Below are 27,922 nucleotides of genomic sequence, written 5' to 3' on the forward strand. Positions count from 1 at the left end.
GGTGCAGTCCTTCCTCTCCTCGGTAGCGTTGCGGCAGGCTCTGCTGACAGCCAGCTGCTGACCGGGACACCAAGCTAAAAGGCACCACGAAGTGTGAGAAAGGTTTCCGATGGTGGATCTCAGGCGCTCGGCTAATTTTCCGGTGCATCTCGCAGAACGTTGGACAAAGCAGTGCATATATGGGCTCCTCTCCCGAGCAGCCCCGACTGCAGACAGCTCACTTCCAGGCCATAAAACAGTCAAACTCGGCCGGGGGGTCCAAGGCGATTGACGAGGAGAACTGACAGCTCCGAAGAATTCGGAACACGAGTGTCGTGTATAGTCGTGTTGTCGCCGCATCAGGTGCGCTTCGGGGAACGTTGACGGTGAAGAAAGCAGGGCAGATGCCGCCAAATCATTCCCACGGCCCCAGCGGCGCCAAGCCGTGAAAGCCGATCATAACAGCGTGTTCTTCGCTGTCCGCGTTCAGTGGCGCTGTTCAAACTTACCGTATACACTCTAACGACAGTTTGCACCCTTCGGGGAGTATTTTTCTTTTGTGTCCCAGGACGGCAATCGTTATCTGGCTTGCTTGCTTTTTCTGTCTTGAAAACTCGGCGCTCGCCGCTTTTTTAAATAATTAGTTAACAATAACTTTTGGGGCTTACGTGACAAAAACTCGATGTTCTTAGGACGCAGGGTGTAGTGAGGGGCTCCGAATTTACTTTGACCGCCTGGGGTTCCCTAATTTGCACCTAAATATCACCCCATCTAAATGCGGCTACCGCGGCCAGGAATCGAACCTTCCTCCTCGGGGTTTAGCAGCGCGATACCTTATACCTACTATAAGCTACTACGGCGGGTGCCACTTTATTAAACAATGCTATATGCCACGCTGATAGCGCGCCCGCCGTTTCTCACCCCGAGGTGTACCGGGCGCGCGGCAATAACGCAATCGGGAAATGCACGCTCGATATGGAGGACGAATATTGTGGCGGTACAAGACTCCCCAAATACGCCTTTATAAGAGTGTTTCTTTCTGGCCCGCCTTTCGGGAGAAGTCATTCTCGCTGCCGAAACACTGTATGGCACAACACACTCGCGAGGAACCATCCGCCTTGTGTATATATTGCCTGCAATTAAGCGCCCACTGTCTATCTGCAGCCGCGATCGCAGCGCCATCAGCGGCGAAACAGGGAAGCGGCGCGCCATCAGTGCGTTAGCCAAATGAGTTTAGGGAGGAAAAAAAAAAAAAGAAACATGCCTCGAGGGAGAATAAGACGTCTTACGGTGTCTTTCTGTTTCTTTTTATTTTCTATTTTTTTGTGTGTGTGAGGGTCGAGTCATTTCATTAGGCTAAGAGAACTATGGCTCGCGATTCTCGGGAAGGCAAGAAGAAGTGTCTTGGCTTGGCTCGTTGGCCGACTTGGTTTCCTCGGTCCCTCGTGTGCTTGCTTTGATAGGATTGTCGCTTATGGCCTCACTTAAGCAACTCGGTTCGTTTTGTGTGCATCTGTACATGCTTGTCTGGTCTTATAGATACAAAAGAAATATAGACCCTCCGGATTTAACATGGTGCAAGTGTGCTCTATGGCGTGAGCGTAGTGGGTATGAAATCCGAGGACATCATTCGATGGAGACAGAAGATAATGTTCTTGCTACAGGCCAGGTTATAGCCGACATTAGCGAACGCTTGCAGTCGTTCAGCTAGCGTGCGGCAACGTTAGCGACAGTTGCCAGTAATAAGCCATAACTCTACAGCTAACATTAGCCGTGAATCAGCGTACTCTCGCTGGCGCTATAGTCATGATTTAGCCGTCCCTTGGTCATCTATTAGCCAACTGTAGCCACTGCTTGCATTGCGCGAGTATAAATGCGGCTGGGTGCTGGTAGTATGCGAAAAAAACACGGTAAAACCACCGTGTACGTTATTATCATCATCAACCTATTCTGTGTCTACTACAAGACGAAGGCCTGTCAAAACGACCTCCATGTTCTGCGCGATTTAAGTCCATTTGTTGCCTTGAAATCCTTGAAATTTCTGAGTTTTTACGGCGAAGCGGTCGAGCCCATGCCCTCCCGGTTCGGGGGGTGGGGGCGGGGGTGTCTGTTGCGCGGTTCGAGTCCGTATGTAGACAAAAAAAAATTGACAGAAGGAAACGAAAGTTGCCTTGAACTTCATTCACGCTGGATCCATCGGAACAGATGCATGGACGTGACGACGAAACTTTCTGGAAGGTGCATACTAACGTTTTCATCTGGTGGACCAGCACACACACACACACACGCGCGCGCGTGTGTATGTGTGGAGTATATATATATATATATATATATATATATATATATATATATATATATATATATATATATATATATATATATAATATCACTGTTGACAACGCCTCCGTTGTATTATACCCATTACCCGAGAACTGGCCCATTGAACCATATCTGCACTTACTTATAGCATATATATGTATATATATATATATGTATATATATATATATATATATATATATATATATATATATATATATATATATATATATATAATATATATATATATATGCCTTGTGTTTTCAAGACGAACGTTGTTGAGCGCATGTCCCGTCGTCCCATTCGATCGACGCAGTGGCTGCCCCACGATCGCGTTTCCTGCGAAACGATCTTTTGGCGCGTCGAAAGAATCGACGCGCCGCAATACGGCATCGACCCCCCCCCCCCCCGTATATGCAGTAACTAGAACCAGGGAGCAATGGGAGGGGGGGGGGAGAAGGTGAAATGCTATTACGACGATAATGAGGGCGACGCTGCATGGAAAGCAGCGATTTGGAGCGCGCGCCGCGAAAAACGAACAAACAAACGAGCGAACGAAGAAGCGAGCAAACAAATAAACGAACGAAGAAACGAATCAACCAGCAAGCAAGTATGCAAACAAACAAACAAACAAACAAACAAACAAACAAACAAACAAACAGCAGTGTTGAGGGGTAGCAATAATGATAGCACGCCTCCTTTTGGAGAGCTATCTCACGAAACGAAATACGCCCCCCCCCCCTTTCCTTATCTTCCAAATTTTTCGTATCTCCCCTGAAAACCGAGTATGGAGAGGTATATAGAACGAGTGCCCCCACCAATTATCGCCGAAAGCGCCGCTGCATGCTTTACAAATTTGATTATGCAATACCGGAAGCGTTTATATACAGGAGAACCTTCGCAATCGCCTATGTTCTTTCTTCTGTCGTTGGATGTTTTTTGCTTTCCAGACAAGTGTTTTTTTTTCTTTTAGCTCTTCGTTCGTTCTTTCTCGCTGAGAGAATCCGAGAAATAAGTTTTTTTTTTTTTTTGCTGATAAGTGGCGGAATGGGTTAGGCCTAGCGGCACGCGTGGCATGCGCTATAGTTTTCAATCGTATAGCAGACGCTATAAAAGGAATGCGTGGGAGGGTATGGGAAAGAAACCGGACAGACAACATACAAGCCCAGACGTAATGCATACGTTAAAACATTCACGCATGTAAATGAAACGCCCGAAATACCTCGCGAGACTCGCGTGAATTGCCCCGCGATTCTTCTCGGCGGGTGTCGCCGCCATCTTTGGTGCCTACAGCAGCAGATAGAGCGGCTGGGAATGTGGGACTCTCTCTTTCTTCTCATTGGCTTCGTGCGTCTGTGTAGATTACGGTCGCCTTCTATGACTCCGTCCTTGTATATAGTATATACGTTCGTTTTGAGAAGTGAAAAAAGGGTGTGAAAGTGCGAGTTATCAGGGCTTCAATTTTTCTTCGCTGCTTTCTTTCTTTTTTTTTGGTACTTCTCTTTCCCGGAGAGGTGTGTGAACAAAAACTTCGCTCGCTTTAAATTTGTACCAGACGCTCGCGCTGCTTCTTTTAATGGCACCGGTGTCGATCGAACTTGAGGTTTATTTGTTACATCTTTCTGTCGCGCTTTCTTTCGTAGAGGCATAACCGTACACGTACTCGAGTAAAGATACCTGCCGTGATTATTTATTAAGGCGAAAGCCTTATATGTCTTACGAGTTTTCCTTCTCAAAAGAGAGAGAAAAATAAAAAAACGTTTCAAGGAAGCCATAATGATTAATGCGAAACACCACAGCGTTATCGTGCCCAGTGTGCATAGGCATGCGCACAGGGGGGGTAGGGGGGGGGCGGCCGGCCCCCCCAGTCACCTAAGAGGGGGGGGGACGCAAAATCTGCCCCGTAAATTGACATAGTATGGTGGGGGGGGGGCGCTGCGATGAACCTTTGCCCCCCCCCCCTGATGGGCAACCCTGCGCTCGCCTATGCCAGTGTGTGCGGGACGATGAAATCAATGTCCCACTAGATTGCGGGCATTTTCTAGGAGGACAATGTGCACTGGCATCAATTGTTATTATTGAGGCGAAAGCCTTATAGACGACTCATCAAGCGCGAAAATTGACCGTCGGCGGCGTCAACACGAGTTATGCAGAAAAAAAAAAAAGGTCATCACGTGATGACGTGACGATTTGACGTTCCAATGACGTCTCAGGTAGGCAAATTTTGTGACGTCACATGGTGGCGACGTCATCGCACGAAATCGTCGCTTGGCCTAAAGTGGGCCGATCATGGAGGCAGTGCAAAACCAGGCAAGGTGCAGAAAGCTTGCAATTGCCTCGATCCCGGAGGCAGTGCAAAAATCATGTTAGGTGCAGAGATCAGTACATTGACTGAGAAGAAAGAGAAGATGGCTTTCGCCTTCGACTCGTCGTAGGCTAATGCGTAAGGGACTCCGGGAGTTTTTGTTATGTTGTGTGCGTTTGGCAGCCGTTACACGCGCGCGCGAGGAGCGCATTCAGCGTGTTTCGTTGTTATGCAAGCGTGCATCTGTCTGTCGGCGCTTGCAATCAATCCACAATGCCGCGCGCGCGGCCTTGCGTTACATCGAGAAAGCGACAGTCCTGTCGTCTCCGCTTTCAGCGCCAGCTGCTCGTCACGCGCGCGAGCCTCTATGTATATACGGCGTTATATAGTCGCCCGATGCGTCATTGGATGCGTGCATGTGAGTGGGGGAAGGGGCGGAGGAGGGCGAGGGGAGAGCGGATGTGCCTTGCCGATCGGAGGCCGAGAGGAAGGTGGGGGGGGGGGGGGGGGTACGGAATGAGGATATGAAATTCGAGAACGAATGCCGTGGGAATTGCCTCTCGCCCTGTCCCTCGCTCATCTCTCTTGCTGTCGACTTTCGTATGCGTATAGACTCCTCTCGACGCTTGTTTTACATGCAACACGCGCTTGAAGCAACTGCTGAAGGGAGGAAGCTTGTGTAGGAAGAAGAACAGAGCCGGGCAAGCTTGATAATAAGCCCGAAGAAAAAGAAAATTGCTCATCTTGCACTATATATATAGTGGTGCAAGACTGGAATTTTACGGCGGAGCTATGGGGTTCAGACTCCCGAGGCTGCCCTCCCAAGGCCGTGTCCCTGCCCCGTTTGAACGACACGTGTTTGGCGGGAACATGTCACGCGACTAGTGTTAAGTGACATTTTTTTTGGCGGGAACGCGTCACGTGACTAGTGTTAAGGGATTTTGGCGGCAACATGGCCCATGACTAGAGTTACGTGACTTTTTTGTTTTTGCAGGAACGTGTCGCGTAATTTTGGCGCCAACGTGTCACGCGACTAGGGTTACGTGATTTTGGCGGGAACGTGTCACGTGACTAGCGTTACGTGATTTTACGTCGCCTTTTCCGCCTCTTCCTTTCTCCTTCTATCTCTCTCTCTCCTTCTTTTTGTGACTTTTCCTTTCTATCTCCTTCTATTTCTTTCTCTTCTCGTTCCTTCTATCTCTCTCTCTCTCTGCACTCCTTCTCACGTCCATCTGAGTTATCGCATCCCACGCCGCACAAGTCGGCGCAGCGGGAGAGCGCCCGCCTGGTACACATGTTAAGGCCCGAACACACGTACGCTTTGCGGCGCGTCAACGCGTGACTTTTTGACGCGGCGTCGCGCCCTCTCCCTATGGCTCCCCATAGGGAGAGGGCGCGACGCCGCGTCACAAAGTCACGCGTTGACGCGCTGAAGCGCGTACGTGTGTTCGGGCCTTTAGGGGAGCGAAGCAGGAGATGAAGAGGACGAAGAGAGCGCGCCAGCATGATGATGATAGTTTTTGCGAGCGCTATACTGGGGTAAGCCGAGCGTAAAGAGCTCCGCTGTAAAAAATCGTATAGAAAACTCTCCTACGTCGAAATAGTCAGCGTTATTTGTAATCATAACCTAACCCAGGGCTGGGCAGAGGTATACTCGGAAAAGCATTCCGGAATGCAGATACCGAAATACATGCGCTCAAAACCTATAATACAGATACTGAGATACATTTGTCCTGGACATAGCGGGATATTTCGGAGATACTTTTGCGAAAAGGCGGAAAAAGTATTCCGGAATACAGATACAAGAATGCAAACTTTCTTTTTTCAAACCTCATGGATGTTGATGTTCCGCAAAGGCGATTATTAAGTCCAGCATATCGCGAATAATTTTGCAGGGCAATGAAACCTGTTAGTCAAGCATATCTCTCGGATTACTTACGAACACTAGTGAATTAAAAAAAAAAAAAAATATATATATATATATATATATATATATATATATATATATATATATATATATATATATATATTTTTTTTTTGCGTACAAGATATGTTTGGCCGAGACGAGTGTTGCATTATCTGCACTTAAAGGGACACTAAAGGCAAACAATAAGTCGACGTTGATTGTTGAAATAGCTGTCCAGAAACCTCGTAGTGCTACTTTTGTGCCAAGGAAGTGCTTATTTCGAAATAAAATCACGTTTTAGTGGTCCGCATCGCGTTAGCACACCTCAAGTCACCCGCCTGAAAGTGGTCTTTTTCACGTCACTATTGCTGTGCCCAACGTTGCCCGCCTTTACTGCGCGGCGGCGTGCATTGGTGGCGTGCAGCCATTCGGGCGTCCGGCAACATCACATGCATGCGGCATTTTGTCGAACTTTCTGTCAGAGCGACTTTACTGAGACGCGAGCGCGTGAGCGAAGCAGGGCGCCGAGCTAAGCGCAGTTCGGCAAAAACGGAACCTTTGAACCACGCGCGCCGTTCCCCATGGCAACGCCAAAGAGGTTCTTTTTTCCATGAATCAAACAGAAACGAACAAGCAGCATTTTATTACGTCGCTTGATGCACTGAAGGTTTCTTTATTGCAGCTAGTTTGATTACGAGTGATTAATTGGAGTCGGAATCTCACGTCATCGGGATCATTTCCAAAATGTCCCGCTCGTGGCGCTCATCGCGTGATACATTTAGCTTAATTTCTCGCTAAGTAGGGCACTGCTGTTGATAATACTGCCGTTTTAGACGTTGTCATACATTGAGCTCTCACTCTGACATGAATTGTTATTTGCCTTTAGTGTCCCTTTAAGAAACAGCTTCTCGGATAGGATGCCTTGTAGACAGCGTCGGTTCGGCCTCAACACATATCTCGCGAACGAGATCAAGTGTCTCTACCGCTGCAGACGAGCACAAGTTCGAGTTATAACGCATAAATACCGGTTTCATGGCCGGGAAGTCCTGCAGCGTGGCGATGTCTCTTCTCGGGTCATCTAGGTACTAAACCCTTCCGCTCTCACGTGGGCCATTCTGTGCGTTTGGGGAACCCTACGCCGCCCTCCCTGTGTCGCCCACAGGCGGCGCTCCCTATCAAAAAGAAGTCATCCTTTCACAATTGGAAACACGTCAGATGATTAAAACAAACAAACAAACAAACAAAGTAATGAGATACCCATGTTATGCCCAGTGTCGCGATACTATAGATACATCGCAAAATTATTTCACTACTGAGATACAAGTGTATTCTTCAAATGTATCTCGATACAGAAATACAGACACTCGAAAGTATATGACATACTATCGCGATACTCCTGTATCGTAATACTGCCCAGCCCTCACCTTACCTAGCCTAACTTATCGCTGCGCTAACCGACAGTAGAGCCACTATTCGGTCGACATTAATCGACCTTCATTTACCAGTGCTAACCTCCACTGCTGGCGGTATTGAAGCAGATAAGGTATAGGCCGGAACACTATTCATCATTTACCGTTCTTTCACGATCCGGTGAAAGGGTAAAGGGGGGGGGGGGGGGGGGTTACACTAACGTACGCTCTGCCGTGCTTCCTCGAGGGCTGCAGAAATAAACGCCACTTCCTCCGCACGTCCGTGCATGCCATCAATAGTATTCAAATTAAATACAGCAGCCGTAATGATGTGCAAACCCGCAATGCAACGACCACTGATTGGAACGAGATTTATTGAAGTAAAAAAAAATCAAGCAGATAGCTTAAACATCTGACAAGCACACTCGAAATGCGTATTCGTAAAGGCAAAAATAATGCAAACAATAAATAGACAGTTAAGAAAAAGAGGGCGAATGCAGGAAAGTCATTCGGCCACAGGAAAGGGTTTCATCTGGGTGTCCGTGAGCTATGCCGAGAATCGAAAGTAAGATAACTAACACGGTTAACGCCTACCACTCCAACGCCACAGTAACGTAGAGGCGAGCCATCCGAACAATCCTTGTCCTTCGTGGACGACGTCGTCGTCGTCATCACAGGCATCGGCCAGCGTCCACTGTTGCCGGTCCGAATCGACGTCTTCGAGTTCTTCGGCGTCTCTCTCCACGGGCACTGTACGCCTCGGGTCTTCTTCGCCGCAGCTCCTGTAGTGTTCCACTACCAGCTCGCTCGGGACGGGTCGGCGGCACTTGCCGCAGTTCACGTCGATGCTGCGGCAGCGCAGCATGTGCTCCATCAGGTCGGACATCCTGCCGGAGAAGTTGGGGCACTTCCTGCCTCCCACGGTGCAGAAAACGCGCCGGTCCTGCAGCTCGGACTGCTGGAAGTGGTGCCGGTCAGGTTCACTCGCGTTGAATGCCATTCTGTCGAAGGGGCACCTCTCTCCCAGGACGACTTTAATTCGGCAATCGGTGCACACGACGTGGCTGCAGGGTAGCACCACAGTGATGCTAGGCACCCGGCCGCAAGTGCTGCAGACGCGATCCGCTTGCAGCGGCTTCGCGAAGGCGACGCGTCGCTGCTCGAAGAACGTGCTGAAGCCCGTCAGCGTGTACTCCCAAAGCGCCATCGTTCACGTGTTGGTTGACTGTGCGAGGTCGATGACAGAAAAACAAAACAACGCGGCTGGAGGACTGACGAAGCCCGAAGCACTCTGTAGCGCCGTGGAAGCTGTGTGGAAATGGCTACACGGTCCTGTGCACCAACCTGCCCAGTCGTCCTCCAATCCGATTGACTACAGGGGTCACGAGATGGGGTCGGCGCGGCCGTATGAAGTCGGGTATACAAATGGGGAGCCTTGGGAGGAGAAGATTGAGAGAGGACAGCTTCTGTGGAAAACTGGACGAAAGACGAGCAGGACAGTTTCTCGCTGCCGGGCGCCCAGCGCTTTTCTTTCTAAAAACGCGCATAGAGGTACCCCCCCCTCCCCTGCCTGACGCTCGGAGGTGCGAATACTCACGTGCGGGGGTGTTTGTCTAAGCGCGCATCATTGACGGGCCAGAAGGGAATACACGACGCGCTCACTGGTTTTTCCAGGAGTAGTAAGGGGGGTGTTCATCAAAGGGAATATTTACAAAAAAAAAAAAAACAAGGGGGGGGGGGAGAAAGGCTGAAGGAAGCAATGATGGTCAGAAGTGCGGCGAGGACCCGGCCATTAAAGAAATATTTCCGCTCGTGCACGCGGCATCTTTCTCCAGAAGTCGGGGGTCACCGGCCGTCCGGCTCACGACCTCAGTCTGGAGCGCGCGTCCCATCGGTGCAGGCCTGCGTGCACCCGCCTCTGCGTAGAAAATGCCGCGGACTTCTTACTAAAGTTGTATCCCACTATGTCCACCATTCAGGTGTCAGCTGCTCCAGAGCAGCTGACACCTGAACGGTGGACATCGGAGGATTTGTGAGAAGCAGAGGTTAGGGAAACAGGCAGAGGATAGAGGGGAACCTGTTTGCGTGCGTACGCAGATGCATGGGCGTAAGCGGCACTTCCCCCCCAGCCAATCTACACCACCCCATCCCTCCAGCAGCGATGCTATGCACGGGTTAGCACCTTTCAGGGCAAAATCCTGCCGACACGCATGCAAGTGCAACAGCTATTTATATATGTACACAGACGGGTGTAATTTTCATAGTTCGCTGACGCCCACGCCTGTATGTTATTGCCGCCCACCTCCCCTTTAATGTAACACCGTCGCATGGAAGATGACGAAAAGATGACATTAGCACACACCGCTTATCCGTTCGTGAATGTTGTATCGCTCGTTGTACGCTACTAATGGATTAATGAAAGTTGCACGCCGCCCCGTTACCACAGGCCTGTCCGTTGAGCTTGCATCGCCCGTACCCCGCTGATCCTTCTGGGAAATTTGCGTACTGCCTGTTGATATTTACATGTCGCTTGTGGAACTTGAAAAGCAGCCGATGAGCGCAGCGAGTCGGAGAAGAACGCGATTGGAGAAGAAATAAATAGTGATAAAATAAAGATACCTGGGTCGAACCAAGGAGGTAAAAAAAATTCTGGAGTGGAGGCTCTCGAAACGCCTTGCCAGAGAAAGTGAAGCCAGCTTTTGCCCACCAAAGAGCTGGGAAACATGCTCTTTTCTGGTGGTGCCTACTTATGGATCAAATGGCTTTGATCAGTTAGTGTAAATGCTACGTTAATTACAAAATAAAAGATCGTTGCTGCCGACAAAAGTAAGCTGTCGAGAGGAGTATTGACGATTGATGTCCAATAAAATTTGCTATGACTTTGAGGCTTACTTATGAAAACTAGTAACACGAAGACACACTTGCAGCAGTATCTGACCCGTAAAAGTTGCCATTTTAAACTTCTCTGGCGTGCGTGGAAAACGCTCGCTTTCCTTCAAAAGAACTTGTTTTTGGGCGAGTTGGTGCCTTAGTTTCCTTCGCCAAACGCCGATGGTTTATCGTGCCCCTAGTAAGATGGCGGACGCAGCCGCCATCTTTTGGTTGGCACGGCTTCACTATTGCGCAATAATCGCCACTCCAGCAATTTTTTTACACGTGATCGTCACATCAGAGCGTGCGGTAGCCCTCTTAGTCGGGAAGGCTATAGACGATTTTCCGCAGCGGCGCACGGGCGCTGCCATGTTTGATCACGTGATCGTAACTGGCCTTCCCCTAGCCATTTGCCCCAGCCAACGCATTGGGCCAGCGAAGCGGCCGTGGCCGTACTACACAAGCTGGTTGCTGCTGGGTGTAAGCAAGTCACATGCCTGCGCAGCAAAACATAGTTCTACATGTAATCGCCTCAGAGATGAAAACGTTGAGACATTTGCGTTTGTTTGGTACGTACCACGCCACAACGATAAGGGATATGTTTAATCTGTGTCGTATTTATGGTGTATGTCTTTAATTGTTGTATTAGCAACCGCCAGTAGCTGGGGTTACAAGCCAACATGGCAGCACCCACGCAGACGCGACACCCCGCTTCGATCCGAACTCGCGCTTGCTACTCACCCACTGTCCTCACAGCAATAAATAAATGGCAAAATCGGCCATCGCTTTGTGTCAGCTCACGCTGGAGAAGAAACGTCAGGTATGCTTTGTCTTTATTATTGCGATAAGCTGTGTTTATTTAGCCATGCCTGCTAAGCCTTGTCTCGGACTATATGAGAATGAATCTTGGAAATACTGCAAAATACCGACGAGTACATCGCTCTCGAAGCTTCAGGACGCGAATATAAAGCAAATAAATGCGTAGGTTTTGAACTTACGGGCCACACAGCGCAGGACGACGACGTGATAAATTCGAGGCGGAAGGAAACTACATCCACAGGTGCCGCCATGTTTAATTTTCCGGCGCTGCAGACGCTATGGGAACGCCGAGCAGACGACGCGACGCGGATGGAGACATATTGAGCAGCGCTGCCAAAGGCCACGGCAGAGGGATGGGCATGGAGACGGCCACGGTATGGGGACGGCCACGGTGCGGTGGCGCCAGTGGCGCCATCTAGTTTGATTTAATAAACCAGCTGCGGAAAATCGTCTATAGGGAACCAGCGCTGGAGTTTCCGTGCCGCCCTGGCGGTAAAAGCGCGCACTTCTCAGCCGCTCCCGCGGACGACACGCACAAGGATGGCTAGTAGCGAAGGCGGTGCGGGCACTGAATGCCGAACAAAAAAAAAAAAGGAGGCCGACGGTTACTGCAGCGTATATAAGTGTCATAACTACGTAGGAATGAGAGGTGATATATCTTTCTACGTCTTTCCTGCGAAACCATACGAGCAAGAACGGAGGCAACGTTGGATACAAGCTGTCAGGCGAGCGGGGTAAGTTCGGTCCTCTCTGGCGGCGTCGAGCTGGGGTCTAAAGCGAATTTCGCGTGTTTCATTGTTTTATACAACAGTGAAGACGGCCAGCTATGGGAGCACTTGAGGCACGTCAGTTGACGACGTTGCATCGGCTAAGTTATTGAGCTCGAGTGCTATTATACAGCTGCGACGTGCTTGCAGGCGCCTTCGCTGCCGGCCTTGCAGGAACAGGTGGCCCCACTTATCAGGCGCTGAGACGACAGCTAGAGGCGAACACATAAAAACTGCATTAAGTAAACGTGCACAAGTTTTCGTTCGAAATGAAAACATGTAGTGCCAGCGTTGCGATCACGCACGGAAGTCAACTCGCTGTACGATTAAACCAACTGTGCGATTTACTGCGTACAGCTTCGCGCTTATTTTACACAACTACACGCGCCGTAAAGGACAGGAACACGCGGTAATAACCGATCTAGCATCAAATGCTCGCTTACCTGAAGTGTGACATCGTAGCGGGCTTGGTGTACTTGCGAGTGGAATTTCGCTGCAACTTGAGAATCGCTGTCACGGCACATCACCGTCTCTTCCACATCGTACACGTATTTCGCCTTGCACAGCTTCGCCCCGTTTTCAAGTGCCTTTCTGCGGAAGTGGTCCTCAGACCATGTTATTTTACTAAAACCATAGCGAAGCACAACTGGCGCCATAGCTGTCGACAACTTAAACAAGCACGGGACCACGAACCCGGGAACCACGCTAGCGGGTTTACGCAGGCGCGCTCGCCGCGGCACACTGCGAAAAATATATAAAGCTTTGCAAATTTTCTTCAGTATTCTTTCGCTTGATGGCGCTAGCTGAATGAGCATTCGCAGAACCTTGTTAATGTTTTATTTTCTCTCTCTCAGAAGCTTGAACCGAAGCGAAACGACGCGCACAGCCGAAACATATGCGAGCTGCAACAAATGTCGTCGGATCGAGCGGCGGACTTATGCTGCGACTTCCCGCCAGGCGCATTTTTTCGGCGCGCCACCTATCCAGCGCTGGTCTCCCATAGAGTGCCTCGATGTCAGCGTTGCTGGTATCGGGGCACCCTAGGGAAAAGCTATGCTACAGCGTCGCCGAAGAAACATTTTTGGCCTGTATACGCTGTGCATAAGAGCCTCAGGTCATGCGTTCAAAGGTCATGTGCATCATCAGAGGTCACTTCCAGGAAAAAAAAGATGGAACGCATCTCCACGAAGTGAATGATGACGAGTGGGCGAAGCTATTCGCAACTTTCAGCAACTATAGGGGGCGCCACAAGAAATCGAATATGGCTGTCGAATCAGGGTTACAAGATTGGGCTATTAATAGCCAAATTGGGCTACTTTTTGTTCGAGTTGGCGTCAAATTTTTCTCTTTGGCTATGTGGCTATATTTGGGCTACATTGCTATCGACTAGGCAAGAATTCCAAAAAGCTACAAAATGTAGATAATTTAGTATCGGGGACCCCATAGAGTTAATATTAACTCTATGGGGGACCCCAAACGGCTTACGCACGCGCGCTCTCGCGTTCGTTTGTACCTCCAGCTTTACAAGTGCCGGGGACCCCCAGCAGCTGCACCCACGTGCGTACGCGAGCGTCTGGGGGTTCCCGAAGTCAACGAAGGCCCCTTGGCCGCCACCATAAGCCCCTTTGGGCTGTTGTTAACATGCGTGAACCCCCAAAAATGCAGTACCGCTCGTCAGCTTTTGTACTCCCATGCAGAAGCCAAGAAAGGTGGTGATCGTTCTCTCTGTTAAAAAGCTCTCTACAAAGAACGCCAAGGCTCACATGCGCATGCCGCTAATAGGTCCCGCCATCAAAACATTCCAGTGTGTTCAACGATCCCTGCACCTGGAGACGTAGCCCAAGAAAGGGCTTCACGTGTGGTCAGTTTGAAACCGTGTTGATGGCTCACGTTTTCTCTAGACTTTCTACTACCGTAAAATGCTGAGCAAACACCCCCTCTCCCTTGCCCCCACCACACATTGAAAGAGAATAAAAAGAGATGTGGAGGGGGCCCTCTTGCTCAGTCCCAGACCAAAATCCAAGATAGCAGCGGAAGTGCCTCTAAGTAGAATGCACACTTGTGTTTCTTATAAAATGCTTTGTTGAATACGCGTGCATTTACAGTTTTTACTGAATCGGAGGGTGTCCGTCTGACATTTCACGTCTTATGACAAGAGTGGAAAGACGTTCTTCAAGTACCCCAACAATTTTCGACACCCCGGAATGCGACCCCATTTGTATGTTATCAAGTGGCAATAAACTTTTTTCTAGATTTTGCAGCCATCGCTCAATTATTGTGCATTGAATAGCAAAAAAAAAAAAAAAATATTACGCAATACAACGGATTCACGCATACATTTGCTGATTTTGGCTATTTTTGGGCTACTTAAAATTTTCGCGTTGGGCTATGTTTGGGCTACCTCGGAGTCCGATTTGGCGGTTTGAAGCTCGCACCATCTGGTAACCCCGTGTGTACGGGTGATCACCACCCGTGGTACGGGTGGTGATCACCCGTACACACGGAGCGATCACCGCATGTGTTGTCGCTGGTTGCTGCCGCTTGCCGGCTAGGATAATTTTCCACCGCATTGAACTTCCCATGCATGGAGTAGCTCACGCTTGAGAGCATAAACTGCGAGACACACGGCACGATTTTGCATCCGATTTGACGTCCTACGCGCTTGTGTAGGAGCCGGAATGGTGATGTTTCGCCGTACGGGGTCGCCGGATCGGGCGTCCGGCGTGCGTTAAACTCGGCAGATTTTTCTCATCCGCCCGGTCCGGCGATCGCACGGCCGTATAGCCATAGTGGCAGCAGCACGGGAGACAGGCAACGTCGTGCCGCTGCTCGGTTTCTTACCGCTCCCATGTCCGAGGATGCCGAAGTATTTGCCGGTATCGCCGCTATCGGTGGCATGAAAAAGATGTGCTACAATTATTTTATCATGCAAACTAATTCCTAATTAAATAATGCGGTGCTTCTAGCCTGGCACTAATAAAAAAAAGCACCGGCGTCCACACCACTCGCGAGATCGGGAACCACGATGCGAAGGCACCTGCGATGCATTCGCAGATAAGCAGTGACACTGCAGGCCGTCTTACTTAACCGGCTTGCTTCGCTTCCACCTTTGCTCTTAATATTGAGGGTGTCGCCACGCCACGGTGGTCTAGTGGTTATGGCACTCGACTGCTGACCCGAAGGTCGCGGGATCGAATCCCGGCCGCGGCGGCTGCATTTTCGATGGAGGCGAAAATGTTCGAGGCCCGTGTAATTGGTGCACGTTAAAGAACCCCAGGTGGTCGAAATTTCCGGAGCCCTCCACTACGGCGTCTCTCATAATCATATGGTGGTTTTGGGACGTTAAAACCCAGATATTATTATAATATTGAGGGTGTCGAGAAAACGGATTGCGTATGTCGACGCCTGACATAAGAGTACAATATCAATCGTGTTAGCAAAATTTGCTCATTCTACGGCGTGCTCGCGCTCGATCGCGGACGGCAGCGGCGTCTGCCTAGCCGCCGCTCGCCGGTGTCAGTTGCGGCAGGCTGTTTTGATGTGGCTTTCGCTCGCGAAGGCATAGTTTTATTGACCGTCGTCTTCTAAATTAAGCAAAAAAAAAAAAAGAGCACTCGCCTGCTGTCTCCCAGGACCGTGGTAGCGTAGTACGTAAGGTGTTGCGATGCATGTTCACGCGGGTTCGATTCCCGGCCACAGCGGCCGCATTTCGATAGAGGAAAAATACAAAAGATGACCTGCGTGCTTAGATTTAGGAGCACATTAAAGAACCCCAGGTGGTCGAAATTCATCCGGAGCTCCTCACTACAGCGCGTCCCATAATCGTATCGTGGTATTGGCACGTAATATCCGAGGAATTCAGTTGTGTCCCAAAATTCAGCCGATTTGAGAAGCACGATGGAAACCATCATTTTCTCGTGTGACAAGCTTCCCGATGCGCACGTGGATATCCCATTGTCTTTTCTGCCGCCGGTCCAAGGGAAAACCAGCCACGTTTACGACGCCTTTCACAAGAGAAATCGCGTGTACTGCCGGTCCAAGGGAAAACCAGCCACGTTTACGACGCCTTTCACAAGAGAAATCGCGTGTACTGCCGGTCCAAGGGAAAACCAGCCACGTTTACGACGCCTTTCACAAGAGAAATCGCGTGTACTGCCGGTCCAAGGGAAAACCAGCCACGTTTACGACGCCTTTCTAGTATTCTACCACAGAAGTATTCTACCACAGAACCACGCTGTATTTTTTTGTTTTGTTTTCTTTATTTCCGGTTGCACGTCTCACAAGCGGGGCCAACACAGTTATATGTTACAAGATACAACAAACATGAAATCATGCAAGACTAGAACGGATGTCCGGTTTGCTGCCCGGCACTCGAATGAGAGATGGGAGGAGCGAAGAGGAATCGAAACAGAACACGTGTACGCAGTCTAAGGTGCTGACAGCACAACAGTACTACAGTCGAATACAACTTAAAGGGACACTAAAGGCAAATAACAATTTATGTCAGAGTGAAAGCTCAATGTACGACGTCTAAAATTAAGAGAAATTAAGTTAATTGTATCACACGATGAGCGCCACGAGCGGGGCATTTTGGAAATGATCGCGATGACGTCAGAGAGTCGGACTACGAATAATCACTCGTAATCGAACTAGCTGCAATAAAAAAAAAAAACCTTCCGTGCATCAAGAGACGTAATAAAATGCTGCTTGTTCGTTTCTGTTTGATCCATGGAAAAAAAGAACCTCTTTGGCGTTGCCCTAGAGAACGGCGCGCGTGGTTCAAAGGTTCCGTTTTCGCCGAACTGCGCTTCCCCCGGCGCCCGGTTTCACTCACGCGGTCGCGTCTAAGTGGTATTTTCGGTATCGCCTACTGGGCCGCGTGTTGTTTTGCACCATCGTGAAAGTAGCTCTGACAGAAAGTTTGACAAAATGCCGGATGCCCGAATGGTGCACGCCGCCAGTGCACGCCGCCGCGCAGTAAAGGCGGGCAACGTTGGGCACGGCAACAGTGACGTGAGAAAGGCCGCTTTCAGGCGGGTGACTTCAAGTGCGCTAATGCGATGTGGACCAGTGAAACGTGATTTTATTTCAAAATGAGCACTTCCTTGGCACAAAAAGTAGCGCTACGAGGTTTCTGGACCGCTATTTCAACAAACAAGGTCGACTTAATGTTTTTTGCCTTTAGTGTCCCTTTAAGAAGTCCGTAGAGGCCCCGCCCAGATGACCGAAGCGCGGCAGCAGATCACCTCCGCGACTAAAGACATAGTCCCGCGCATGCACTCGGCAATGTTCTGCGAGGGCGGAGTCACCGGCCGTCCGACCCGTGACGTCAGCCTGGAAGTGCGCGCCCATTGGTGCGGAAAATGCCGCGGACTTCTATAGTGGTTGCTTGGGCGTGTTGGTACGACATATTGGAGGCAAACAGCGCGAAAGACCAGGCAGAGAAGGACACATACAACAGCGCTGTTGTATGTGTCCTTTTCTGCCTGGTCTTTCGCGCTGCTTCCCTCCAATAGGACTTCTAAAGTTGTAGTCGTTCATACGAATGAATGTTCATGGGCGTCGGCAGGGGGGGGGGGGTGCGAAAGGGGCACTTACTCCCCTAAAGCCGCACCAGAAATTGCCCCCACCCCCCCACTCCCCAGCCGCGATGCAACACGGGAAGGGAGTAAGTTATGCTTTGTGTTTCGACTGTTTGTTGAGAGGAGTCAATAAGGGGCAGGTGAAAATTTTATCGAGAAGTCGTCGCCCATGGCATTTAGTCGTAATGTTTTGTTTATTAAGCCGGACATGCCCGTATGCTCACATTTGTTTTTTCTTTTTTTTTTTGCGACTGCCAGTGTAGGGACACTCCGTGCGAAAATTCCCCGTCGCCGTGATCGACAGTTACAGTGGCCATCATTGCTTTATCCTCGCTTTCCTTTCCACAACTCCGCCCCTCCCCCCATTTTTTTAGGGGCGAAGCTCCTTAAGGCGGCACCCGTTCGTCCCTCGTAGTTGTCGTAGTAGTCCGTAACAAGTCTTACGCTTTGACCTCCAAGGTGGTACCGGTGGGAGATTTCTCCTGTGCGTTGTTGAACAATAAAAAATTCGCAGCGTGCGCGTTAGCTAAAAGCCGACTTCTTCTGTCTCTCATTCCCATTAGCAGCCATTGTTTACCTCCAAGGTAGTGCCTGGTGAGATTTCTCCTGTGCGTGATTAAACAATAAAAATTTTGTTCAAAACGCCGTTGATTGATGAAATAAACCAACGAAAGACGCCAGATGTTTTGTAAAAGCAGAACGAAAGAACGCCAGATGTTTTTCTTAAAGTGTAGTAGTAGTAGTTGTATGTAGCCACCTCGCCCGATCGTCAACGGGCGAGGTGGACCGGGAACGGCGCGAGGACCCTGCCGTACGAGAGTTAAATCACACTAAAAGACATACTTTGCGGGCGATACACTCTAGTGAGCTTTCAACTTTTCGTCTTAATGTACATCATAAAGAAATTATTTCTACGAAAAACGCAAGGCACACCTTGAGCAATATATTTGGTTTTGGGACGCTAAATGGAACCATGAGGCGATGCGAAGCCGGAGCACTTGCACGATCGCGTTCCGTTGGCTTTCGTTGGGCATGCTACCGACCTCGCGTCGTGGAACGCGCGTCCTGTCTTCCCTCTAGCCTTGCCTTTAATTCGCACAGGGCGAGCGGGGAATGCGGTCGCTCTTGGCGCTCTTTCGCTCGGGAGCGGACTTCTTCCTTGCATTTCACCGATCACAAGTGATAATGAAGGGACCACGTAAACCAATAGTCAATAAAAGTTTGATGTTTAATATATACACGATGTTTCACACTCTTTATATTATGTACTGGGCGCATTTCACGGAAGAGTTTCACGGTTTACAGATGATTCCCTCCGTAGCTTCGCCCCACTCATCATCATTCACCCCGTGGATATGCTGTGATTTTTTTGTCTTGTAAATGTTTCCTCCCAATAAACAACTACTTTCTACTCCTAGAAAAACCAGCCAGCGAGCGCGCGGGTGCCGTCTCCCCTTCTGGCCCGTCAATGATGCACGCTGGACGCATTTACACCCCAATAATACTTCATTATTCGCGGACAACTTTTCTTGGCAATGAAGGGAAGGCCACAGAGCCAAACTACGCGTGTACTACCTCTGAAGAATAGTCCCACAACTGCGTACGTGTTTTCAGCATGAGAATAAAACAAAACTACATTACTTTATTTTCTACAGGACGCTGTTTGAAGAGGCGCAGCACGCACCAAGGGGATATTTATATTTGTTTTACTTTATGCAGTGCCATTTCGCGTTTTCACACGTGTGAAAACGTCGCACCTTTTGCGTACACCTCACAGTCAAAATGGCGTCTTCACCCTCTAGCTAGAGTGTACTAGAAGCTCTACTCTAGCTTTTTCGAAGACTTGCCGAAGGAGCTTCTGACGAATTTCACTAACAAAAATGGCTGTCTAAGCAGACGAAGCAAATGGTATGCAGTGTGATTATTCGAGCACGGCCGCTCGAATAATCGAACGGCCGTCACAGGAGATACGGAAGGTTCACGAACCGAAAATAATTTCGAAACGAGCGCCGAACCGGACTACTTCGCGCAGCAGTACATGTGCAGTAGGTCCTCTCTCTCCCGTAGCATTTCCTTCATTGCCCCCCTATATCCCCTATACTTTCCTTGGCATTATTGTCTGTTAGTTCTCATTAATATTGCCGAGAAAAGTTGTTCCTGAGGTAAAAGAAACAGCACAAACACACAAGACGCCCGACATAGAAAAGACACGGCACACGGCTCCCCCCCTCCCGCAAGGGGGGGGGGGGGAGATCAAGCGGCCGTGCATACACAAACGCCCCCCCCCCCCCACACACACACCTGAGTATCCACAACACCGAGCGTCGGTTCTGCATGTTTAAAAAAAGGAAGAAAAAAAAAAGAGAGACCGGCGGGTCTCGTTTTTTCGCAGAAGCTTTCCCCTTTGTTATGAATCGGGGTTTTCGTGACGATGAAAGCCGAGAGGCTGGCGAGCCGATGTAGCCGATGATCGGACTTATCGCTGAGGAGCAGAGCAGGGAGGCAAAACGCTTACAAAACAGTAACAACGTTTATAGCAGGTATAGCAGGTAATAGCAGGTTATAGCAGTACAGAGCCTGCCAGCTCGACCAAGTCGGCTGGGGCGTCTCTCTAACAACGGACCAGGCCGGTCTTAAATAAGGTCCCAGTCCATTGTGATGTGACCCTCCTTTAGGCCGCAGATGTTGACGCACTTTTAGTATGTTGACGTCCCTTCAGGTAGCAGGTGTTGACGCTCTTTTAGTATCTTGACGTCCCTTTAGGTAGCAGGTGTTGACGCTCTTTTAGTATCTTGACGTCCCTTTAGGTAGCAGGTGTTGACGCGGCTCGTGGCCGCTCTTTTGTACTGTTATCCGGTCTGCCGTGGTGCAGGTGTTGATCCCTGCTTCCAGGTCGCCGGTGCGGGCCCTTTTCTTGGTTGCAGGGCAAACGCTGACCGCGATGCCGTGAACTTCCAACGAAGTGCAGGTGTTCGCTTCCCCGTTCGGTCAGGTGCTCTGGCACAACACCTTTGAATCCCATTTGAATCCTCACCACCCATTCGCGGACATAGGACCGCCTTACCCCGTCTTGTGACCCCTGTTAGCCAATCAGAGTGGACGACGATTGGGCGAGTTGGTGGTGGTCAGGGGACCCTGTAGCCGTTCCGCGCAGTTTCCACGGCGCTCGAGACAGCAGTGCTTTCGGTATTGTCGGTCCTCCTACCGAGTTTTATTCCTTTTGTGTCATCGCCCCACGTCACCGTTCCAAGCAACGTGTCCGCGTTTTTCGATCGACCTTGTTCAGTCAGTCAACACGTTAACGATGGCGTCTTGGGAGTACACGCTCACGGGCTTCTCTGCTTTCCTGGAGCAGCGACGCGTCTCCTTCATGCAGCCGATGCCAGCGGGTTGCGTCTGCAGCAGGTGTGGCCGGGTGCCTGCCGTCATGGTATATCTACCCTGCGGTCACGTCACGTGCGAATACTGCTTTCGCGTAGTCGTCCTCGGAGCGGCCTGTCCTCTCGACGGATTGACATTCACGGCCGATCAACTTGTCTACCATCGCGTCCCGCTGTCCGACCTGGAGAACCGGCGCGTTTTCTGCACCGTGGGCGGCCGGAGGTGTCCCAACTTCGCCGGCACACTAGGCGAGCTGACGGAGCACATGCTCCACTGCCGCAGCGTCGACGTGAACTGCGACAAGTGCCGACGACCCGTTGCGAGCGAACTGCTCGTGGATCACTACAGGAACTGCGGCCAAGGAAACCGGGCGCGTGAAGTTCCCGTGGACAGAGCCGCCGAAGAACTCGGAGGCGTCAGAGCGGACCTGCTGCCACAGCGGGCGCGGGACGATGGCGACGTTGACGTCGACAACGCCCAGGGAGCCTACATATTGGGCGAAATGCTCGCTAGCGTCGAAGGCGCACTGTCCTCGATGCAGGCAATGGCGGACAGCGTCCACCGCGGAAGTCCTTCGCCGAGGACGAAGACCTCAATCGTGGGACCTTCCCGCACTCCATCGAAACCCGGTGCACTAATAGTCACTTGCAAGCTCTTCGACGTGCACACCGCGCGCGACTCAGTAGCGCCGGGCGTGGAACACAACCTGTCGAGCGAACTGTACACGCTAGCTGGTTACACCTTCAAGTTGCAGTGTAACTTTGCCTCGTCGGAGGTTGAAGAGAACGTTGAAGAGGTGAACGTGAGGTTCGGTCTGTTCCTCTGCGCTGGGGTGTGGGACGATCTCCTGGAGTGGCCGTTCCCGAAGAAGGTGTCGCTGACCATCGCGCACCCGATGGACGAGGCCAAGGACGTCGTGCTCGCATTGCCCATGGAAGGCAATCAAGTGCTGAAGAAACCGCGCTCCGGCCGTAATTCGAACATGGGATACATGACGGAACCGAAGCCCTGGAGCGACATAGAACTCCATGGATACATTGTGAGAGGTGCCCTGTACGTTAATGTTGAGTTTGAGTGATAGACGTTGTAATACATTTAAGTTAATTTGCTTTCGTTTTCTCGGTATTGCTCACGGACGCCCAGCGAAACCTACACACAGCCTTTGCTGTGTCCGAATGAGTGGCATTTTCCTGTATTTTTCTGTACGACTCATTACTGTTGACCTTATTTTTGCCTTACGAATGCGCAGTTCGAGTGTGGTTGTCAAACGGTTAAATTGGTGCTTCATTTTACTTCAATAAAGGTGTTTCCAAACAGTGGTTGTTGCATCGCTTGTTCGGACTTGGGAGTGCACTACCGCCGGAAATGGCTGGGTGCACGACGACGTTCTTTCTAGGGAACGATGCTGGCTCACGTAGATCTCTGGATCTAGGGATTGGTGCTGGCGCAGCTGTTGTCCACGTGTACAGAGTTTATTGAGGCAGTAATTGAACTGTTACGCTTAAAAAACAAAGTCCGTGCCCGAGGTTGATTTCTTGACGATGTTAATTGAAACATCGTCCGTGCCAGAGGTAGAGTTTATTGAGACGGTAATTGATGTGTTGCACTCTAAAACATATGTTGAGTTCATGAAGACGCTAATTGAACTGTTACAACTCAAAAATCGTCAGTGCCCGAGGTTGAGTAGTGGCTTTGCGTTCGTTTCGCAATATGCCGTGCGCGCGCAGGTGCCGCACGACGATGCCGTCGCGTTCCATTGTCATTTCAGCCGTACTAGTATAGTACAGCCAATTCGCGCAGACAAATCGCGGGAGCTTAAGCACTTCGTTCTAGCCGAACTGCAACTGAAGAAACGTAGCAAATTGGACTTGTTGGAACCATGACGGCCAGTGCAAACGAGGCAAGAAAGTACACGACACCGGCGCTGTCTGTCAGTTGAACCTGTGTCGCGAACTCTCTTTTGTCTTGTGTACGCTGGCCGTCATGAGCGAACTGCGACTGTTGTGAAAGACCTAACGCCTTTGGGCCGACCCTAAACATGGTGCGATGCGGACATTTGGCGACACAGGGCCTGCAAGGGATTTAATTTGTGAGCAGCACTGTTACCATACGGTATAGGGAGACATCTATGGTACGGGTGGAGCAAAGGCGAAGCGGGACAGCGTGCAAGTTGCCACCACAAGTAACTGTGCCACGCGCGAGTGCGCACGCGTCATGTGAATGTATACACCCCCCTTCCTCGATTGTGAAAGAGCGGTCAACGAAGACGGGTGTCCCGGCCTGTACCCTATTTACTCGAATACAGCCGCAGTCACGTGTGATCGATCGAAACCACTTCTTCGAAGCTTCTGGAGCAGCTAAAACCTCCTCGCTGTGAAGCGGCATAACTACAGTTTGGAGCCGTTACCAAGCGAACGTTTGAAAACGCAAATATTTGTCTTTAAGCTGGGCCAGCGGGTAGCACGACATGTTTGACAAAATCGATTTATGCACAAATTCATGCATCTTTACTTACAATACTTGCGCGTTGCCTGCTGATATTTACATGTCGCTTGTAATGTCTCGAGGCAACTACGTATACTGGTTGTCTGAAATATATATATGATATAATGCGGGAAACGCAGCCGAGGAGCGCAGCGAGTCGGGGAGAATTAAATGGCGATAAAATAAAGAGATAGGGGCCGCACACGCGATCGCCACGCCAGAACGTCCGCCATGGTGGATCAGCATGATTAAGGTCAGGCCCGTAGCCAGGAGGGGGTGCCCTCCTGGCCACGCCCCCCCCCCTCCCTCCTTTCCGAAATTTGGATGAAGGGGCGTTTTACCGAAAAGAAATAATAAAGATAAGTGTTTTACTCAAATCGTCGAAGGCATCAGCAAGTCCCCCCCCCCCCCCCCCCGGAAAAAATTCCTGGCATCGGGCCTGATTAAGGTACATCGGCTTTTGACCCGATGGTCGCGGGTTCTATCCCGGTCGCGTCGGCCGCATTTCGGCGGAGGCGAAATGGTAGAGGCCCGTGTACCGTGCGATGTAAGTGCACGTTGAAGAACACGAGATGGTCAAAATTTCCGGAGCCCTCCACTACGGCGTGCCTGATAATCATATCGTGGTTTTGGGATGTAAAAAAAACACCAGGTATTATTTACCACGTCAGCACGTGCGGTATAGGCCTCTTATTAGGGAAAAGCTAGGGCGCCTCGATGCCAGCGTTGCTTTGTATCGAGGGGCCCTATATGGAAAGCTATACTGCAACGCCGCCGAACAAACATTTTCGGTCTGTATACGCTGTGCATCAGAGGTCATGCGTTGAGTGTTGCTGCTAGGAGAAAGCAAAAGAAAAAAAAGCGATGAGAATGGAAATATCGCGGAGGAGTTTTGCTTTGCCAAGGCTGGCTGCGTGACGCAATTCCTCTCTCACGCAGTTTTTTTTTTATTTGTTCTCACGCTCTCGGCGGTTAGAAATTACCGCTTGCCTCTGTCACGTCGGTGAAGGGCCCATATTTCCCACGAGCCTTTTTTTGCTTCTTTGTAGTGTATGGTTTATGACTATATAAGGCCTCAAGATTGTCACGTTTCGACGGGTTCCCTTCGATATAGTCTCCCCTTTGCTCCGTGGGGATTACATTTCGCAACTTGGGCGCCATTCGCCGCGTGTGTTTTTTTGTTTGTTTGTTTTTAAAGCCTTCCTGTTTGCTTTCTTCTTTCGCGAAGCTGACGACGTGCCCGTCGCGAGGGCAATTCAGCGAGTATATCGATCATGCCCGACTCCTTCGTCGCGTCTACGAAATCCACTCCTGTGTGACAGCTATAGGGGAGCTGATAGTGGTTTGAGGTTAGGAAAGACGTTTATTTTCTCGCAGCTCTCAGAGGGAGCACGGCGCAGAGTCGGGAAGGGGAGGGAAATATAAAAGGAAGCCGAATGGAGGGCTACTGAATGCTGGGCGACTTGGGAGATCCATACTCAATCTGAAGGGCGCGGAAAACAAGAGGATGAGAAGATGTGGACGAGAGGGGCGCAGTCTTAACAACTAGTTTAGTAACTGAAAAGCGAACGACCCGCCGCGTTTGTCTAGTGGGTTGTCGTGCTCGACTGCTGACCCGAAGGTCATGGGATCGAATCCCGGCTGTCGCGGCCTGTATTTCGATGGAGGCGAAATGCCGGAAGCCCGTGTACTTTTAGATTTAGGTGCACGTTAAAAGAACACGAGGTGGTAGAAGTTTCCGGAGCCCTCTACTACGGCGTTCCTCATAATCATATCGTGGTTTTGGGACGTTAAATCCCAATAATTATTATTATTGACACCACATGTCAACAGTAAACAGTACTAGAGCAGTTCATGCGTAGTTGACGGCGAGTGTAGTCGATTGATTCCGAAACTATGGGTACGCCGCGCAGCTCGTTGTGATCATACTCGCATGACGAACTAGTTCGCGTATTTAGCAGAGACGGCGCCAAGATTTGTTGGTAGGGGCAGGGGTGGGGGGGGGGGGGCACCTACATCAAGCGAGTTCCATCGGGGTAGGGGAAAGCGGGGAACTTGTGCCTTGTTATGATGATTGCTACAGCGCAAACTGAGGACTAGGACAGGCACGTAGCCAGGATTTTTTTTCGGGGGGGGGGGGGCAACGCCTAATTGTTCGAAAGACAATCTTTCCATGGCAAAAACAAAAAAAAAGTTGCCTGGGAATATAGAGGGCTGGAAAAATTTCGCCCCCCCCCCCCCCTTGCCTACGTGCCTGGACTAGGACAAGGAGACACACGAGGGTGACCTAGTCCTTAGTTCGCGCTTTAGCAATCATGAAGACATCCATTTTATGCCTTGTGTTTTGACTGTGTTTGCTCTTTGGGGGAGGGGCCAAGAAGGGGCAGGCGAGAATTCGCGGGGAGGGGGGGGGGGGGTTGCCGCCCCTGGTACTTAATCATATTGTTTTCTTTTTTACACTGGAGGTGCTTGTATGTCAACATTTCGTTTTCTTTCGCGATTGCCACTGTAGGGGCACTCCTCGCGAAAGTTCGCCGCGCCGGGATATTCTACATCACGTCCAAGTGGCGCTTTCCCTCGCACTTCTGCGCGGTGGTACGATGCGTGCGGGTGCGAGCGAAAGTGCGCGAAGGTGAGGGGGGGGAGGTGTTTCTTAAAAGGAAGAAGGAAATGAAAATGGAAATTGGGTGTGGAGTGCACGATAACCGTCTCTCAAGTGAGGACACCTCAGCAAGGATGGTCAGACTTGGTGCGCGCTGGAGGGAGTCACTGGGCGAGCGCGTTGTGGCTGAGAGACTGAGGGAGCGGGATAAGTCAAGTTTTGATCCCGCGTGCGGAATCGGCGGAAAGGGGGAAGGGGAGCAGTCGCGTGCCGTGCGTCTCCTTCCCTACTCAACCCTGCCTGGGCGGCCACGCCAGCTCTCCATGTGGCTGAGCCAGTGACATACAAAGTCGAGTCTCGTTATAACGAAGTAGCATCGGGACCATAAATTAGCTCATTATATCCGATATTCATTTTAAAAGTATAGATAAAAATGGGCAGTCGGGCTTGCACAAAAACTCATTATTCAAGGCTCCAAACCAATTATAAATGACAGGATCCTTACCTGTCTCCTTGTGGAACTTCAAGATAAATAGACCGGTACATGATAAGGTGAAATTACAACCGAGCAAAGTTCTTTTGGCAAACCAAGCTTGCGGTTTTGGTTGTGAATTGCCCTTCTATGTGTTTGGGAATTGTCTTTCAATATTTCCTTTGCTCTCATGCTACCTCTCGAGTTTCGAGCCTCGGCCATCGAAACGTTTCTTCGTTACAGCCGATATCGCAGCGGCTCTTGCGTTTTCGTTATGAACAGAGCAATTGTCATTGAAGTGAAGCCTCGCCAACCAGGGTTTGTATTTAGTTTGCTATAACCGATAATTCACTATATCAGTGTTCGTTATAACGAGTTTCAGCTGCGCCTTATTTTTCTGAAGGAGAGGACAGCTTATAGGAAGCCTGATACGTAAAGCTGAGTATGGGGTCACCCATTCTCAGCTTATAAATTCATAAATTAAGGGTGGGGGTGCCTGGACATCTGGACCTTCCATTTGGATCCGCCTGTGGGCTGAGCTGTAAGCTGCGGCACTTGCAAAGACTGGCTGAGCCGAGATGGCCTGTGGCTTTGCACGTGCTGTCTTTTTACGTGCTCACTGTCAGGGGGGTTTTATTATACGACAGTGTCGGAGACACATTGAATTGAGTGGAAGTGTGGTGCGTTTGCTCACCATTGTATACGCTGTTCATCGAACCAGCTTGGGCACAGCAGTGACGGCAAGTGGTCATCGAATGAGACCTGTTTGTGCTTGTCTGCAGCGTGAGCTTTGCAGCGTATGTGTTAACTTTATCAGTGAGCGAATGCTTGCTGCAATGCATATGCGACTGATAGAGCTATGAACCATGCTCTATGACGCTACGAACCATCAGTGGTTCACATTAGCAGCAACGGCTTAACTTTTATTTTTTTTTTACCCTGCCACCAGGTATTGCGTCGTTTGTGCGGGGCTGGTGTCTCGGCTTTGACGTGTTCAGTGCATAATAAGCGGCACGAATATGAAAATA

At 50.2% G+C, this 27,922-nt stretch overlaps 2 protein-coding genes across 2 annotated transcripts in view; both read left to right on the forward strand.

Annotated features, from left to right (window-relative positions):
• LOC119371695 (neurocalcin homolog) overlaps positions 1 to 27,922 on the forward strand; it is a 143,364-nt gene that overhangs the window by 24,447 nt on the left and 90,995 nt on the right. The window lies entirely within an intron of this gene.
• Positions 21,260 to 22,414, forward strand: LOC119406332 (uncharacterized). Its single transcript, XM_037673071.1, has one exon. The coding sequence runs from the start codon at positions 21,260 to 21,262 to the stop codon at positions 22,412 to 22,414; it is 1,155 nt and encodes a 384-aa protein (XP_037528999.1).

Source organism: Rhipicephalus sanguineus, chromosome 10, assembly GCF_013339695.2.
Source record: "Rhipicephalus sanguineus isolate Rsan-2018 chromosome 10, BIME_Rsan_1.4, whole genome shotgun sequence".
In the NCBI taxonomy this organism is placed as follows: Eukaryota; Metazoa; Arthropoda; class Arachnida; order Ixodida; family Ixodidae; genus Rhipicephalus; species Rhipicephalus sanguineus.

Excerpts from the sequence above, each read along its gene's own strand:
- LOC119406332 (XM_037673071.1), top strand. The coding sequence starts at position 21,260 with ATGGCGTCTTGGGAGTACACGCTCACGGGCTTCTCTGCTTTCCTGGAG.